At 42.1% G+C, this 17524-nt stretch overlaps 1 protein-coding gene and 1 long non-coding RNA gene across 4 annotated transcripts in view; one reads left to right on the forward strand and one right to left on the reverse strand.

The window, feature by feature from the left end:
* The window catches only part of SLC9A7 (solute carrier family 9 member A7), a 148884-nt gene that overhangs the window by 51137 nt on the left and 80223 nt on the right, over positions 1–17524 (forward strand). For all 3 annotated transcript variants that reach the window (XM_077888445.1, XM_077888443.1, XM_077888444.1), the window contains exon 2: positions 15259–15458. In XM_077888445.1, the coding sequence (XP_077744571.1) occupies positions 15259–15458 (200 nt within the window). The remainder of the gene's footprint in view (positions 1–15258; positions 15459–17524) is intronic.
* LOC144308196 (uncharacterized) overlaps positions 1–17524 on the reverse strand; it is a 32422-nt gene that overhangs the window by 13896 nt on the left and 1002 nt on the right. Inside the window, exon 2 of the long non-coding RNA XR_013374787.1 lies at positions 12175–12320. This is a non-coding gene — a long non-coding RNA (uncharacterized LOC144308196). The remainder of the gene's footprint in view (positions 1–12174; positions 12321–17524) is intronic.

A 17524-nucleotide genomic window follows, 5' to 3' on the forward strand; every position in this document is an offset into this window, starting at 1 on the left:
TTAGGAGGCTGTTAAAAAAATCCACGTGAGAAGAATGGTTGCCACTGTGTAGAAGTAGGTGCCTGCTTGTGGGTGATTGACATGGGGCTGACTCACAGGGATCGGGTTTGCACAGGGACAAGGATAGGGGGAGAGAGGATGCTCATAGGGAGGAGTGACAGTTACCGCTTGCACCTGTGCAGTTAGAGGTATGCAAGAGATTGGGATGCAGGTTTCTGGAGAAGGATAGAAAGACTGTTCTGGACCTACACCTGCTGGAATCACTGCTTTCAGTCTTCGTTTAGGGTGGAGTAAGTTGTTCATTTACAAATCGTTATGGAAATTTTCAAACCCTTAAAAGTCGAGACAATAGTATGATGGTATTATGATTTATAATAAATACATATTTGGTTTTTATTTCTGGCACAGAGCTCCTAAAAGCCTCGGAATTTCCTAAGTGATCTGAGCAATGAAGGTGTTTTGACATTTCCTAACAAACCCCTTCCAACCACACCCGAGTTTATGTTAATGTGGGGACTTTAGGAAAGCACCTGGGTGTGGGTGGGGGCTGGTTGCCAGGGAACTGACCTTGTGACTAGAGGGTTGGAACTTGAGGTTCCCCTCCCCTGACTTCAGGGGAGGGGAAGAGGGAATGGAGATTGAATCAGTTACAGACAGTGGCCAACAATTTCATCAACTATGCCTGTGTAATGAAGCCTGTGTAAAAACCTAAAAGGCTAGGGTTCTGAGAGCTTCTGGGCTGCGAACACATGAAGATAGGGGGAGGGTGGCCCACTCGGAGAGGACCTGGAAGCTCTGTGACCTTTCCCCCAGGCTGCCCAGTGGATTTCTTCCATCTGGCTGTTCCCGAATTCTGTCCTTTTCTAATAAACTGGTGATCTAGTAAGGTGTTTCTCTCAGTCCTGTGAGCTGCTCTAGCAAATTAATTGGACCCAAGGGGAGGGTTATAGGGACCTCTGATCTGTAGTTCTGATCTATAGCGGTTGGTTAGAAGCCTAAGTGACAACCTGGACTTGGGATTGGCATCTGAAGGAGGCTGGGGTTCAGGGAGGGATCAGTCTTGGGGGATTGAGCCCTTAACCTGTGGGATCTGATGCCACCTCCAGGTAGATCGTGTCAGAATTGAATTGAAATGTAAGATGCGCAGCTAGTGTCAGAGAATTGCTTTGTGGTGTGAAAAAACCCACATGCAGAAGTATAGTAAACTACAACCCGTGTACCCATTATCCAGTTTCATTAGTTACTAGTTTATGGCCAATCTTGGTTAATCCGTACTCCCCATAGCTACTCCTTTTCATATCACAGACACAAAATCCCCAATTAAAAAAAAAGATTATTTATGTATTAATGAGAGACAGAGAGAGGGACAGAGACATAGGCAGAGGGAGAAGCAGGCTCCCCACGGGGATCCCAATGTGGGACTAGATCCCAGGACCCTGGGATCATGACCCAGGCCAAAGGCAGACACACAACCACTGAGCCACCCAGGTGCCCCAAAATCCCAAATTTTATTTGTAAATATTTCAGTATTTATCTCCAAAAGATAAATAATCTTTTCTAAGATTTATTTATTTATTTATTTATTTATTTATTTATTTATTTATTTATTTGGGGCACAGAGGGAGAAAATCTTCAAGCAGATGCCTTGCTGAGCAAGGAGCCCAATGCGGGGCTCAGTCTCACAACCCATGAGATTATGACCTGAGCTGAAACCAAGAGTCAGATGTTCAACTGACTGAACCACCCAGGCTCCCCAAGATAAAGAATCTTAAAAAATGTATATATAGCCACAATACTTCATTACCCCTTAGAAATGACAGTAGTTTCATTTTTGTCCAATATCCAGTGAATTCACATTTCCCCAGTTGATTTTTTAGTTTGATTTAAGATGCAGATAAAGTCCTTACAACTAACTGTATTTGGTTACTAGGTCTCTGTCTTATAGATCTGTCTTAATATGTAGGTTTGGATGGGTAACTTTTCAGAGCATTCTGGATTATACTTGTGTGAACCCAAATAATAACTAGCACTTGAACAAAACAAAGAGATGGAAGAATATGAGATAAGGTAGGGTTTCTCTTAGTTGGAGGAGTGATTTTTATCTTACTCCACCTTCGCCCCACCCCCCACCGCCGAGAGGCATGATACTCTTAGGATCCTGTGTCTCTTTCCTGCAGTTCATTCTCCACGCTTCTGCTACAACAAATCTTAAAAATCAGGCCTGATTATGCCCCTTCTTAACCTGAAATCTCTGGCCTGTTTCCTGTGGAATAAAGTCTGCACTCCTGAGCTTGGCCTACAGAGAAAGTTCTCCATCTCCATTGAGCCAACCTCACACTCCTCGACACTTGGTCTCTACCCTTCCTCTTTCTCCCAGTGCGGTCTCTGCTCCAGCCATGCTGCTCTGGTTAATTTTTCGCTGCCCCACATCACACTGAGGGCTTTTTCTGAAATACAGCTCACACATCTTTCTTCTTTCACCCACGGAAGTCTGAGTCATCTTGAAAGGCCCAACTGAGAAGTCACCTTTTCTGTGAAGTTTTCCTCAACTACTTTTTCACCTGAAAGAATTATTCATTTTGTTCCCTACTATGTCATCTGTTTGTGCCTCTGTTTTATGGTGCTTGTCACAATTTGACTGGCTTTATCATTAGTTATGTGTTCCCAGGCTGGCGGGGGTGGGCGTGGCATTGGTAAGGGGCTCAGGAGGTCAGGTTCTCCATGCCTCCTTAGCACCCAGCCCAAAGCCCTCTCCTCCTGGAATGCAGCATACATCTGTTCAGTACCAGCTCTTAGAATGATGAACAAAAGATTTTCCTTTTTTAAAAAGTTGATTTATTTAAGTAAACTCTATACCCAACACGGGGCCTTGAACTCATCACCCCAAGATCAAGAGTTGCTTCCTCCTCCAACCGAGCCAGCCAGTCAAACCCAGATTTTCTATTATAGCTTCTCCACTATGTGTTTTGTTTTAACATTATTTTATTAGTGTTAAATATGATATGGTTTTGAGTTGGGTCGAACTTAAACCATTGAATAATTGCATTTTATTCTGCTCTCATAAGCACATAAAAGATTTTGCTGGGGATATGGTGTGAAGTGTTTCTTGATGTGTCATTAATGTCAACTCTGGTTACTGACTTGGGATACTTCCTAGACATAAATCTCATGACTCAAGAAATTGCAACAAAAATATGAAAGCAATCTTTTCAGATGCTATTTTGTTAACTTGTCACAATCTACATGTAAGTTGCAGGAGGAGGAAGGCATTAGGTTCACAATTTGGGGAACTGCTGCTTCCATGTGTGTATAATCTATTATTATTTGTAGTCAAATTAGAGTTTTTGATTTTCATTATTTCATTCTTCCAGCAAACATTTATTGAATGGTGACCACATTCCAGACATTGTGCTGGGTTCAGTGGAACTTGTGGTCTCATGGGGAGGACAGACACACAACAGCAGTTAGGTAGGCACCAACAGCCTAGAGGCAGGAGCGGTTAACTTTCTGCCAAAGCTGGTGCAGTTCCAGTTGAGTCCTGCAGGTGAATAGGAACTGGCCAGGTAGACAGGGGAGGGCATGATGAGAAGTGTGACAGCATGTGCCAAGAACAAGGAGGTAAGTGGCTGGCTTACATCAGTATTTAGCTATCATTTTGATTCTTAACAGGAAATATGTGTTACACATGGTATAAAATTCAAATAGCTCCAGAGTGAAAATTAAATTCTATCTATCCTCTGATCCCTAGTTAACTCAGCTCCCCTCCTTAGAGATAGCCAGTGTTACACCTTCTTGTGTATGTCCTTTCAGGGAATCTTACTGCATTTACAAACCTGAAATAGATTTTCTTGTTTATTTCCCATGCAAAACATAGTGTGCTATACAACTCGTCTGCACTGTGCTTATTTTTTTTTTCACTTAATGCATCGGATGTAGCACTGCTGCATTCTTTTTAATATAATGGCTACAGGCTCCATTATGTGAAAGGACCATAATTTATTTAGCCAGTACCCTTTGGAGGGGGCATTTAGGCCTTTATAAAAGAGTGTTGTTATCCATCCCGTGAAGCAGATTGGAGTAAGTGAGCAGTAGTCACAGTCCAAAGGGAAGGGTCATAAGCATATTAACCTCTTAGTTTAGATTATGTTAGCAAACAACTATTATGTTGGAAAAGAACCAAATAGAATTTTTGTCTAAAGATTTTATTTATTTATTTCAGAGAATGGGGAGAGAGAGAAGGAGCACAAGCATGAGCAGAAGGAGGGGCAGAGGGAGAAGCAGACACCCACTGAGCAGGGAGCCTGATGTGGGGCTTGATCCCAGGATCCTGAGATCTTGACCTGAGCCAAAGGCAGACACTTTTTAACCAAGTGAGCCATCCAGGCACGACCCCTGGCCGGCTTTTTAAAAACAGATTTCATTCATTTAGTAAAAACCAAATAGAATTTCTAGAAGTGAAAAACAGTCATTGACATTACAAACTCTCAATGGATAGGGTAAAGAACTGAAGAGTTTTGGCAAACCAGACAACGGATCTGAAGCAATTCTCCAGAAGGTGGTACAGAAAAGCAGAAGGAAAATATATCCACGTGCTAAAACACGACACAGCAGTGAGACATCATGCACCAGGGCCATATGTTAATATGGATGACTCTCATAAGCACATTATGCAGTGAAAAAAGCAAGTTACCAAATAATTCATATCACACATAATTCAAAGACATACAAAATGAAACAATATATATCCACAATTAAACTCTAAGGGCATAATAAGCACCCAGTTCAGGGTAGTAGTTTCCAGGGTTTGGGGTGAGGGCAAGTTCAGGTCTTGATTGAAAATAATATAAAGGGTGCTTAGCTCTCTTGGTAGTGCACTGTTGATTAAATTGAGTGATGGCCACATAGATGTCTGGTAGACCATTCATATCCTGATAAATTCTTGTGAAATATATTAAATATACAAAAGAGTATATAACTTAAAAAGTGGAATAAACACCTCTGTATTTACTGTCCAGCTTTAAGAAACAGAAACCACTACCATTACCACTACCTTTGAAACCCCCATGTATATACTTTCCCAATTACATTACTCTTTATCCCTTATATGTACTATATTTATATTTTTGGGTATCTGATACACTTCATAATAAAGTTTTTATAGTCATTATAGTTCGCTTACTAGTATAGGTCATCATCAATTTAAATTTAAATCTTTGTCCTTTTTTAGAATTATTGTATTGATCATCTGAGTTAAAAATTATGTATTGTGTGCCTCTAAATTTCTAAACACAGCACATTTCAGTATCTTCCCAAGTAGGAAATGTTTTGAAAGCATTAATGAAAGTTAATCTTTTGTCTGGCTCCAACAATTCTGATCAGAGAGAACAAAAGTATGGTAGTTTGCTGGCTAGTGCTCTAGGATAATACTTTCTGAGTTCATGCTGGGAGGGCAATATGGTGAAAGTCTCCTTTGGAAGATTAAAAAGAGTCATCATGATGGTAATATGGGAAAAAGAAAGACAAAAACCATCTGTGGAGTAGGGCTTAAGGACCCTGTGGTAGAGCAGTGGGACCTTGACTTCTCATCTGTAAGAGAAAGTTTTCCTAGTTGTGAGGTCAGATGTGAGTTAGCTGGAAGGCTATTATTGATAGTCGAGAGAAGCCCCCCTGCATCTTCTGACAGCCACCTTCTTGCGGTGTCCTCACATGGCCTTTCCTCTGGGCACGTGTGCACAGGAAGAGGGAGCAGGTGTCTCTTCCTCCTCTTACAAGGCCACCAGCCCTATCAGATTAAGGCCCCCACCTTATGACCTCATTTAACCTTTATTTCCTCCTTGAAGAGCTTATCTCCAAATTACAGTCACATGTGGGGGGGCGGTGGTGGTGGTGGTGGTGGTGGTGGTGGTGGTTAGGGCTTCGACATAGGACGTTTGAGAGAACACGGTTAAGTCCGTAGAAGATAATTTGTTTTGGTTGATAGTCTTTGATTTGGTTTGACAGGTGAGTTCTTAAATAGGTTTTGTTTTCTTTAATTTTCAAAAATACACCGTCATCAATTAAAACTTAGGTAAGTATGGTTGTGTTTTGTTCACTTATTTTCCCACGTGTTATCAAAACCCTATTCTGTTACTTGTGTGTGTCTATATATTTGCATTTATTTCAGTTTAAGGCTCAGCCATCCCTTAGTAAGTCCAGTCATGAGAGCAGCAAACGTAGTTGTTGGTGTGTGTTCCAGTTTCATAGCTCTCTAAGATAACTGTGATTAGCACATTCGTTTATTTGCAATATTACTTCAGAGCCTCTAGGAAGGTAGATTCTATAATATGCCTCATAAAACCACTAGAAGATTTTTGACCTGTGAGAGTACTTGAATTGTATTCATTAATTCAGGCCAAATGGGAAAGGCTAATAAATGTGGGTACCCTTGAGTTTCATGGCAGGTAAGAGGTTGAAAATATGTAGTTGCTTTCTCAGGATTCAGAACTAAGTATCTTTTCCTACAACTCACATAAGGTGATTCTTTGTTAACAGATGGCTACTGGCTAATGTCCCCATAGTCTGTTTTCTTGTATTGTGTGGCTGTGATGGGTCAGATGCAGGAATGGCTGGTGAGTACTCACTGAGCATTGCCCTTAGGAAAATTAGCCCTGGGGATGAGGAACAGAAGTTAAAAGGCATTCACAGTGCAGTGCTATCGTAGCTCTGATGACATGGTCACTATGAGAGACTGTGTCTGGAGATGCATGGGTAGCAGGGAAGCCACATATGGTTGTGTAGGTTGTGCCCTGAACAATTTCAGGGGGCATCTTTCATGTTGAATTCTGTGAGGGCAACCCTGATTGTGGAGAATCCAGTCCAGTCCTGAGGTATCAGGAAGGGCTTCCCTGCCTGGAAGAAGTGATAATTATATTGTGACTTGAAGGATAAAGTAGGACTTAACCCTGTGAGGATGATTAGGGAAGACAGGGTGGGGAGAGAATTCCAGGCAAAAGCTCAGAGGAAAGATTGATAAATTTATTTTGAAAGGTAGCTGGTGTTTATCTGAGTCTTGGCTGAACCTCTAAAGAGTGGCAAAAAAGGTCAGGAAAATGTGTGATAATCTGCTGTAGTAACCTTTGTAGTCTTTTGGCAGTTGACTTGAATTTGATTAATGTGTTTAATTGAAGGGGAGATACACAAAACAGCAATTAAAATGTGTTGAGTATGACTTAGCCACAGGTATCCTTGATTTTGGATAATGGCAGAGTATGAAGCAGAAACAAATGAATCGTATTCCTGACCTAAAACAGAAAACCAATACTATAATTTGAAAGGTCCTTAGACCTAATCCAGGAATCTGCTGGCTTCCCATTTTCTTCCACTCAAATGTATCTGTGAATTTTATTTTAAAAGCATTTTGAAAAAAAAAAAAGCATTTTGAAGAAAATGTGTATTTATTTATTCATTCATTCATGAGAGACATACAGAGGCAGAGACACAGGCACAGGGAGAAGCAGGCTCCCTGTGGGGAGCCCGATGTGGGACTTAATCCCAGGACCCTGGGATCATGCCCTGATGCCATGCCATGAGCAGATGCTCAACCACTGAGCCACCTAGGCACCTCAGAAGAAAATATGTTTAACAACATGGGTGGTTATCTATATTGTTGGTGTTTGAGGGATTGAATTAGTGATACTCAGTTCCCTACCAAAATTTTGAACCAATTGGAAGATAAAGGAGCCAGGTCAAAATGTCTCATTGGTTAATGGCAGAGCTTGGAGAGTGTGGTTTAGGTGTGTGGTAATAATGGGATTTCTAAGACTGTAACCCTGGATTAATCCCTCCAGCCCTGGAAGTGTTGAGTCAGCATAGGCCCCACATAGAATGAGACAAATGTAATCAACCTATACTTGGATACCAAGTATTGGACTTGGTAATTGAAAGTTTTGGACTCCTCTAGTTGAAAGTTTAGTCATGGAGCCCAAGTCGGCCTCCCTGGTCCTAGTTCCCAATGAAAGACTCATTCTACACTAGAATGAGGATCTTCCTTTTGTAAAGATTGTCAGAAGGTTATATGGCATACGGTCATATGTGGAGAAGTGCTGTATGGCACAACAATGATGGGAAGTTTTTTGTGGTGACTCACCCAAAAGCTTCATGGGACAGTAGAATGATTTTCCCATGTCTAGTTTCGTTAAGTAGATCTCTAAGATAAAATCATTTTCTTCTTTTTATTCCTAACTGTGACATCCCATATTTGGGGAAGCTACTTATAAAATTGATGGTGGTTTTGAATCACAAAAATGCACTCCATCTTGGTTTTAATCAGATCTCTGGAATGTCAGCTGCTGGAGAAGAGGGGCATTTGATTGGAGGTCCAACTCCTGACTGGCTTGATTTTCACTATTTTAGTGTCTTGTATACTGGTCGGGACAAGACATAACTTGTGTCTTAAAGAGCTATGGACTCAGTTTATTTCTTTCATCAGAGTCATCCTCTAGCAGGGTAGCATTGCTCCCAGGCTGGCCGTTTGGTGATTCACAGATTTTCTGGTGTATTATCAAGAGTTATCAGATGTGGAGCAACTAGAACTCCCATACACTGCTTGTGGGAAAGGGGTTGTCACAAAATGGCATAGTAACTCTGAGAAATGGCTTGGCAGATTCTAATAAAGTTAAACATACACTTGCGCTGTGACTGAGCAGTCATATTCTGGGTATTGAAATGGAAACACATTCACATAAAACCCTGTTTGTACATGTTCAAGGCAACTTAATTTGTGATAGCCAAAAGCTGGAAGCAAGTCAACTATCCCTCAACAGGTGAATAGATAAAAAAATTCTTGTATATTCATACACTGGAGTACTAGTCAACAATCAAAAGGAGGAGTGGGTGTTAATTCACTGCTTGGGTGAATTGCAAGGTACACAGTTTCCCAAGTGGAAAAAAATTTCAGCAGTTTCTTAAATAGTAAACATAGATTTACCATGTGACCCACTCCTGGGTATCTACCCTAGAGAAATGAAAACATGTCTACAGGGATTTGTATGCAAATATCCATAGCAGCATTATTCATAATAGCAAAAATGTGGAAACAACCCAAATGCTTATCAACTGGTGAATGGATAAGCAAAATATGGTATATTCATACATTGGAATACTGTTCAGCAATCAAAAGTAATGAAGTACTGATACCTTCCTTCCACACAGCTGAACCTTGAAAACATTACACTCAGTGAAGGAAGCCAACACAAATGACTACATATTTTATGATTCCATTTATATGGAATGTCCAGAAAAGGCAAATCTATAGAGACAGGGAGTAGATCAGTAGTTGCCTGGGGCTAACAGTAGGCAATAGGAAGTGATTACAGAATGTAATCAAAATGAAATGTTTCAAAATTATATTCACTTTCTTCACACACTGTGGAACGATGTATGGAACATGGTGCTTTCTTTTCTCAGGATTTCAGATGAAGCTTTTGAACTCAGAACAGCCCCTGTATGCTGTAAACAAGCCCACAGCGGTAGCCAGACCCAACTGGTGATCATCTCCTCCCAATTGCTCATATAGTGAAAGTGAAACCTCATTAGAGAACAACGTATCCATGCACCTGTTCTCCAGCTTCTTAACAAAGGCTTATTAATAGAGACATCTAAATATTACAGCAAGTGGATGGCTGTCTAGAATTACAGCTAGCTGAGTGTCGACTCATTCAACTGTCCTTCTGACAGCTTCAGTCATGAAAGCAGGAGCTGGCACCAAAGTAATGGGGGCTAGTTTCTTTAATGGCCTCATGGGGTTTTTGTTTTTTGTTGTTTTGTTTTGTTTTGTTTTTTTCTCACGGGGTTTTTGAACCATACTTTCTCCATAGTTAAATTCCTTCCTCAGACCACCAGTTTTTGGAAAGACACATATATAAACCATACGTAGGGATTTTGTGTCTTACTTTTAAAAATTAGAAAAGTTGGCAGTTGCACACCATCAGCACAATATGCTCATACAGCTGTGAAGTGAGTTGTTTTCCTACCTAGGTGAAGCAGTCTTAAAATTGTTTTTCCCTGAAAAAGTCTTCAAACTTTTGCATCTTTGGAGTTGACCATCCTGTTTTAAGGGATATCAGATGTCAAAGAAATGTCATCCATATTTTCCTTCTGTAAGAGTTTAAAACTCCATTCTTCCCTGATATTAATCCTATACCTATGAGGTCAGTGGTTCATTTTCTCCATCAGCTGCCATCTTATGTGCTACTTTTCTGGCCCACATACATAATCGATTATTTCTCTTTGTAATCCAGAACACTATGATGTTGATCCAGTAAAATCTTCAGTTCTTCGGTTGGTCTCCATCATTTTTTTGTGTGTGTGTGGACACTGATTTTTTTGAGCTTTTTAAAAAAACTTAATGTTGTGTTTTCATTCTCTGTAGTTAGCACCTTTTACAGTTCCCTGTCGGAGGATGTCTGTCTTCCACATGTAGCAGATGAAAATATGCAATTCATGTTTTTTCTAAACCTTTATCCTCTTCTTACCAAAATATGCCTCCACTGTCCTAATATAGTATTCTTTCTTGAAGTGGAAGACAGTAAACACAAACTTACTATCATGATGATGACTCTGTTCCTTTGTGTCATGAACTACAGTGGTAATAAATATAAATCTAAGATGTTTGAGGAGTAACTCAAAGTCTACCTTGAGTTAGCAATGTATCCTGTTGCTTGATAATAGTTTTGGCCCAAACTATCAGGCAGGCGTTGACCTTGTATCTTTGCTGTGGTGTTTTATGTTGCCATGTTTTACCACAAGAGGGCAGCAGCATCGCCTTCACCGTCTCTCATCTTTAAAATGGGCACACTGGGCCCAGGTAGGGAGGGAAGTGTTTTATCAGTACATAAAAACAATATTCATCAGTTAATAGCACTTCTAGTATGATGGTGATGGTTACTGGGAGAGAGTGTGAGGGCATTTCCTATAATTGAGGAATTTGTCTACAAATATAAACTTCTATAAGAAAAAAACCTCCTGTTTCCCCTTTACACAATATTCAACACTGAACACTTCTGTAATGACTTTCGCACACCAAGCAATTCTCCAATTCTGATGGGTAGTGGCTGAGTGTCCTATGATTCAACTCAATTCTGACACTACCTGGAGATGACATTAACTCCCACAGGTTGAGGGCTCAGTCCCACAACACCACAACCCCTTCCCCAATGTCAGATGTCAATCACAAGTCCTAAGTGGTCACCTGCACTTCTGGCTGACCAGCTACACATCTGAGGTTCCCATGGCAACCTCCTCAAGTACAGCATTTGTAGAATGGTTCAAAGAACTCAGGAAAATAGTTTACTTGTTTTATTGCGGGTTTATTATAAGTGGATATAACTAAGGAACAGCCAGATGGAAGAGATACATAGAGCAAGGTACGAAGGAAGGAGTGGAGCTTTCGTGCCCTCTCTGGGTACACCACCCTCCCCATACCTTCAACCCATGTTCGCCAACCCAGAAGCTCTCTGAGCCCCCATACTTTGGGGATTTTTGTGGAGACTCCATTATTTAGGCATGGTTAATTAAATCATTGGCCATTAGTGATTAACTCACTCTCTCGTTTCTTTCCCTCCCTGGAAGTTTGGGGCAGGGTTTAAGTTTTCAACTCTGTAAACATGAGAGACTCCTAAATCTGGGAAACGAACAAGGGGTAGTGGAAGGGGAGGTGGGCGGGGGGATGGGGTGACTGGATGACGGGCACTGAGGGGGACACTTGACGGGATGAGCACTGGGTGTTATACTATATGTTGGCAAATCAAACTCCAATTAAAAAATATACAATAAATAAATAAATAAAAAGTTTTCAACTCTGTAATCATAAGGTTGGTTCCCCCTGGCAACCAGCTCCCATCTTGAAGATTATCCAGGAGCCTCCAGCTACCAGTCATCTTACTAGCATACAAAAATACACTAATCACTCAATTCCAAGGGTTTTAGGAGCTATGTACCAGGAAATTGGGACAAAGACCAAATATATAGTTCCTCACCTCTTTCATTAGAGTAGTAGTCATCATGAAGACCCTGTGCTAGTATGGTTTACCTTTTAGTTACCGCCACTAATAATGACGCTGATACCATAAATAAACAGTGAGTTATGGGAAGTAGCTATTGATTTGAGAGAAGGAGAGTCTTCTGTAAATGACTTACTTTGGTTTCCTGATGAAGACATCAATGTTAAATTGTGTGATAGGTCGCCTTCTTCAGACTCTGCAGGTCATCCTGTAGACATGATGAGTGTTGAAGTGCCACGGAGTCCTCTCTTGTCATGTACAACTTCATTAGGAAATAACTGCCTGACCAGGGAGTGAAGAAATAATAGTAATAAAAAAAAACAATACAAGTTCCATCTGGAGTGGAGAGCAACCCCAGAGAACCTTGAGCAGAACCCTACTCTGGTGACCCATTGAGGAGCTGAGGCTGCCACCACCAGCCCCGGCCACCATCCCCATTGTCGCAACCCTGAGCAGCAGGGCTAAGGCCCAGCAGCCTCCTGCCACCCCTCCTCAGCGCAGCCACTGCTCACTGTGCCTCAGGAGCATGGTGGAGGGAGCAGTGGCTCACCCACAGAGACGAGAAAGTCCTTGTGACAAAAGTTTAAGGAACAGTAAAATGGTTCAGTGTAGGGACACCTGGGTGGCTCAGTGGTTGAGTGTCTGCCTTTGGCTCAGGTCATGATCCCAGGGTCCTGGGATCAAGTCCCACATCAGGCTCCCCACATGGAACCTGCTTCTTCCTCTGCCTATGTCTCTGCCTCTCTCATGAATAAATAAATAAAATCTTTTTAAAAAAATGGTTGCATGTAAGAAACAGCTATGGTTTCATCCACAGGAATGACACCAAGTGATATATATTTATTTGTACACTAGACTGCCATAAAGAAGAACCTCCAGGAAGCACCTTTCCAGTGCAGGGGGTAGAGAAACTACGTGGTTCAAAGTTCTTGACAGAGAAAAGGGTGTAGAAGCAACAAATGTTGGCCCTGGTAGATTTCCAATGCCAGGCAATAAATATGGAGCAACGTATAACCATTACAGACTTTATGCGGGGGCCTCCATGTGCTCCCCAGCAAAATTACCACAATGCTGAGAATGGGAAACAGAAAGAGGGATTGTAGAGCTCCCCTGGACACCAGGCCCAGCAGCACACACCTTACTCCATACAGAGACCCTATGAGGGCTGACCAGTCTTCCAGCCCTCCTGTGTAGGAAGGGAGAAGACTGCCAACAACCAAGGTACAGGAGAACAAAGTAGACCAGGGATACAGATTATCCATTGGGGTTAGAGACTGTGATTCTCTAGGATGGCCATGGAGAGGAGTGGGAAAATCAAGGAGAAGGGACTGACCATCAGCAACCACCTCAACATAGGTACCTCCCCAACTTCAGTTACCAGCACAGACACCCAGGAAACTGTAAACCACAAGATGGCCAAGAAACCACAGCTGGAAAGTCTGTTCTGAGGCTGGGCAGGGAGACACTAAGTGCTAGCTTACCATCTCTGACATCATCCCGGTTAGTCACCCAACAAGAAGAAAAGAATGTGAAATACCAGCAATAAGACATGAAAGAAAGATTGGTGCTGAAGACCTCAGTTATGGGGTTTTTATTTTTTTTTCTCTAAAGACATCTTTTTCTTTCTTTGTAACAACCAACGTGTTTTTCCTTAAAGTCTGGCTTTTCCTCCTACACCTTTAAAGGTTTTAAAACTGTTTTATATCTGGTTAAGTTGAGATTATTAAGAACCTCATTCTAGAGACGCCTCAGTGGCTCAGTGGTTGAGCCTCTGCCCTTGGCTCAGGTCGTGGTCCTGGGGGCCTGGGACTGAGTCCTGCATCAGGCTTCCTGCAGGGTGCCTGCTTCTCCCTCTGCCTATGTCTCTGCCTCTTTCTCTGTGTCTCTCATGAATAAATAAATAAAATCTTTTAAAAAAACAACCTTGTTCTTCATTAGTAATCTTTTATAATTTGATTTTTCTCACAAAGGTCAACCAGCTACAAGTATCTGTTAATGCAGATCTTTAATAATAACAATAATAATGATGATGATGTGGCAGAGACACTGAGTCTGGCTTAAAGAACTGTACTTTTCTAGATTTTATACATATAATTCCTCAACAACGTCTTGTGAGTTCTCATATGTCTTGGTGATAAGAGACATTATAGAATATTATGCACAGAATATAGTAAACATACAACCTTCTTTCTTTTTCTCATGGAACTCTCTGTTAATGGCAAAATGAGACAAGGGAGCATTTTTTTTTTTTTACCCTTCTGTCTTTTAACACTGTTAGCAAAGAACTGAATGTAGAGAGAAGTCAGAAATCTTCCCCCTAACGGAGAACTGTAGGAAGTTTCTTGTGGAGATTTATGTTCTCTTCATATGTCGCTCACTTTTCCTGTGGCATGTGGGACTCCTGTCCAGGACCAGGGGAGCAACACTCCTTCACTGTGGAACCACATGCTTATCCACAACTTTGCTGAGGTTGTTTTTTTCCCCCCTAATGGGAAACCCCACCTAAGAACGGAATGAGACCTAAAGACTTGCAGCTAATTATTTTAGCTCTATCATAGCCACAGCTCCAAGAAGACAGCTGCACAGTCCTTGCGTCGCGATAGCAAAAATTTGCACCGTGGGGTTTAGCTCCCCAAGGGGTAGAATTACTTCCTCCGTGATACCCAGTATTTAAAATGACCTAAACAAAAGCACTGCTTTGCTTTCTCTTTTGTCTTCTCTGCCCCCCCCCCCCCCGCCCCTTTCTCTGGTGGGTGGCAGAGCAAGTTGCATTTTTAGGAGCTGGAAATTCCTGTGGCCTGGTCCTGGCTGGCAGATGGCAGCAGGACTGGCCTGAGGGCTGCCGCTTGTACGGATCAAAGCTCAGCAGTTGTGCTCTGTGCTGTCCTTGGCAGAAAAGGCTTTGCCTCTCTTACCATTCTATCCTCCTCCACCAGAAGCCTGAGAAAGGAGACATGGTCACTTGGGGAAAATGCTCAGTGCCATAATAACCAGGAAAGGTACTGTCCCACCTCGTCCTCCTGGTGGATGAGGGACTCAGGCCAGAGGATGTTAACCCTTTGGAAGGACCATGCAGCTGCTCCTAAAATACACTATACCTGGGTTCTAAGATGACTTCTGTGTCTCCTAGCTATTGTAGACCGACTGTCATTATTTCCATGCTCCCTCTGTCCTTCCACAGACCTGATGGGGGTCTTTTTTCCTTCCCACTCTGTTTCAGGGCTCATCGTTGGGGTGATCCTGAGGTACGGCACCCCTGCCACCAGTGGTCATGACAAGTCGCTCAGCTGTACCCAGGAAGACAGGGCCTTCAGCACCTTATTGGTGAATGTCAGTGGGAAGTTCTTCGAATACACCCTGAAAGGAGAAATCAGCCCTGGCAAGATCAACAGTGTGGAGCAGAATGACATGCTGAGGAAGGTGAGCTGGGGAGTACTCTGCCATTGTGGCCCTGACATGATTTTCGACTTTCTGATTCCATCTCAGCCCTTGTAGAGGGAAATCCTTTTAGAATCCTGGAGCATGGATAACATTCCTGGTTCTCAGTTTTGCTAGGACGTGAACCTGAGCCCATTTGCTTTGTTAGGGTTAGTAGCTGACACAGGCCGCCAGTGGTGCGATAGGTTTGTTCAACACCACTCAGCTTGTCTCTCCATCCCCATCTCTCCTTTAGCACATCTCTTGTTACAGTTTAGGGATGAGGTTGTTTCTTTCTTAAAATAATATTGGTTTCACTTTAAGCTTGTTTGTTCAGTATTCCAAATGGTAAGTCTTAGCTCTTCCTGGTTCTTTTGCCAGATTGTACAAATACTTATTGAGTGTCCGTTCTCATTAGTGAGCGATGCCAAAGGCTTAATGAATCTCTGGAGGAAGAATATCTTGTCTTAGAATTTGAGCCCAAGTGCTGTTTTTCATTTGATGTTGGCAATAGCTAAAGTACATGACAGAAGGATAATTTATCTCCTCACTCAGGTGATTTCCAAGAAAAGCAAGAGATCTGTACTTATCCACACATTCTCTCTTTACTCTGTAGACCCAGGCTTATCAGCAGGAAGGCTTCTATCTAAGCTCTTGGTGATCCAGGCTGTGGGGAGCCTCTTTTTGTATAGAACAAAGCTAATGTGTGCAAAGGCTTGCAGCCAAAGGCATGGTGTAGGCTGTGCTCTGAAAATTAAATTATTATTGATTTTAGGATCGACCTTAATCCTTAAGGAAAATTATTCTTAATCTGGAGTTTTAAACATGCCCATCTTTTCTGTGTCCTCAAAGGCAGTCCTAGTGAACTTTATGTTCTCAACCCCTCATAAGAATGTCTGGGATTTCCATAAACATTGGTAAAATTAAATGCAACCGAGAAAGATACTCAGTGTAATCACCATGCTCATAGCTGTTTGGAAATGGCAGCTTGAGTCTCTTGTGGATAGGGTGGGGACAAAAGGAAAAGGAACCCAACCCATCTCCATCTTTTAGATCATTATAAAAGGTGATGCTGACTTTTGCTCCTTTTACCTTTAGAAAAAGGTTGATTCACATCCCTTATGTTTAAACTTTTGCTGCACAAAGCAAAGGTGGGAGAGCAGACAAGGCTGAGAGCACTGTTGTTAGCTGAGGAGAAAAGAGATGTGCCGAGGCAGCTTGATGCACCGTATTGGAGTAGGTGGCAGGAAAGGCTCGTGCTACTTCCTGCATGACTGTGGCCTCAGCGCTCTCATACTGAGTATCATTCAAAGCCCCTTCTCATTCTGACATTCCCTGTTTTTCTCACTACTCATATCTTCAGCAAGAAGATCAAATAAAGCATAATTTGTGAGAATCTTTTCACTTTTAATTAGGCTGGTTAACATTTCCAGTTTCTAAAGAGAAATGGTAACTTGATTTTTTTTTTTTTAAGAGACAGCAGCAGAAGAAGGGGCAGGGGGAAAGGGAGAGATAGCATTTTAAGCAGGCTTCACACCCAGCATGGAGCCCCACAGAGGGCTCGATCTCATGACCCTGAGATCATGACCTGAGCTGAAATCAAGAGTCGAACACTGAACTGACTGTGCCCCCCCAGGCGCCCCCTAACCTGACTTTTAATAATTAGAGTGAGGCTTTAAAATTAATTTTAGTAAGAGCATGAACAAATTCTTTAAAAAGTTTGGGAAGTATATTGACTGCTTAATTCTTTACTGAACATGAAGAGTTTCGGAGTGATTTCCCTATATGAAGCCTGCAAGTGCATTTCAGTCCCTCTAGAGCTGCCAAATTTTCATGTTGATGCTGAGAAAGCTGCTAGCATCATTGGCGACTCTGATCTAGGCTGCATCAGGTCTCATAAAAGGCTGATCACTCAGGAGAGACTTAAATTCAGTAGAATGGGAGTGCCTGGGTGGCTTAGTTGGTTAAACATCAGGCTTTGGCTCTGGTCATGATCACAGGGTCCTGGGATTAAGCCCTGCATTGGGCTCCCTGCTCAGCAGGAAGTCTACTCCCCATCTCTCCCTCTG

The sequence above is a fragment of the Canis aureus genome, chromosome X (genome assembly GCF_053574225.1).
Source record: "Canis aureus isolate CA01 chromosome X, VMU_Caureus_v.1.0, whole genome shotgun sequence".
Taxonomy (NCBI): domain Eukaryota; kingdom Metazoa; phylum Chordata; class Mammalia; order Carnivora; family Canidae; genus Canis; species Canis aureus.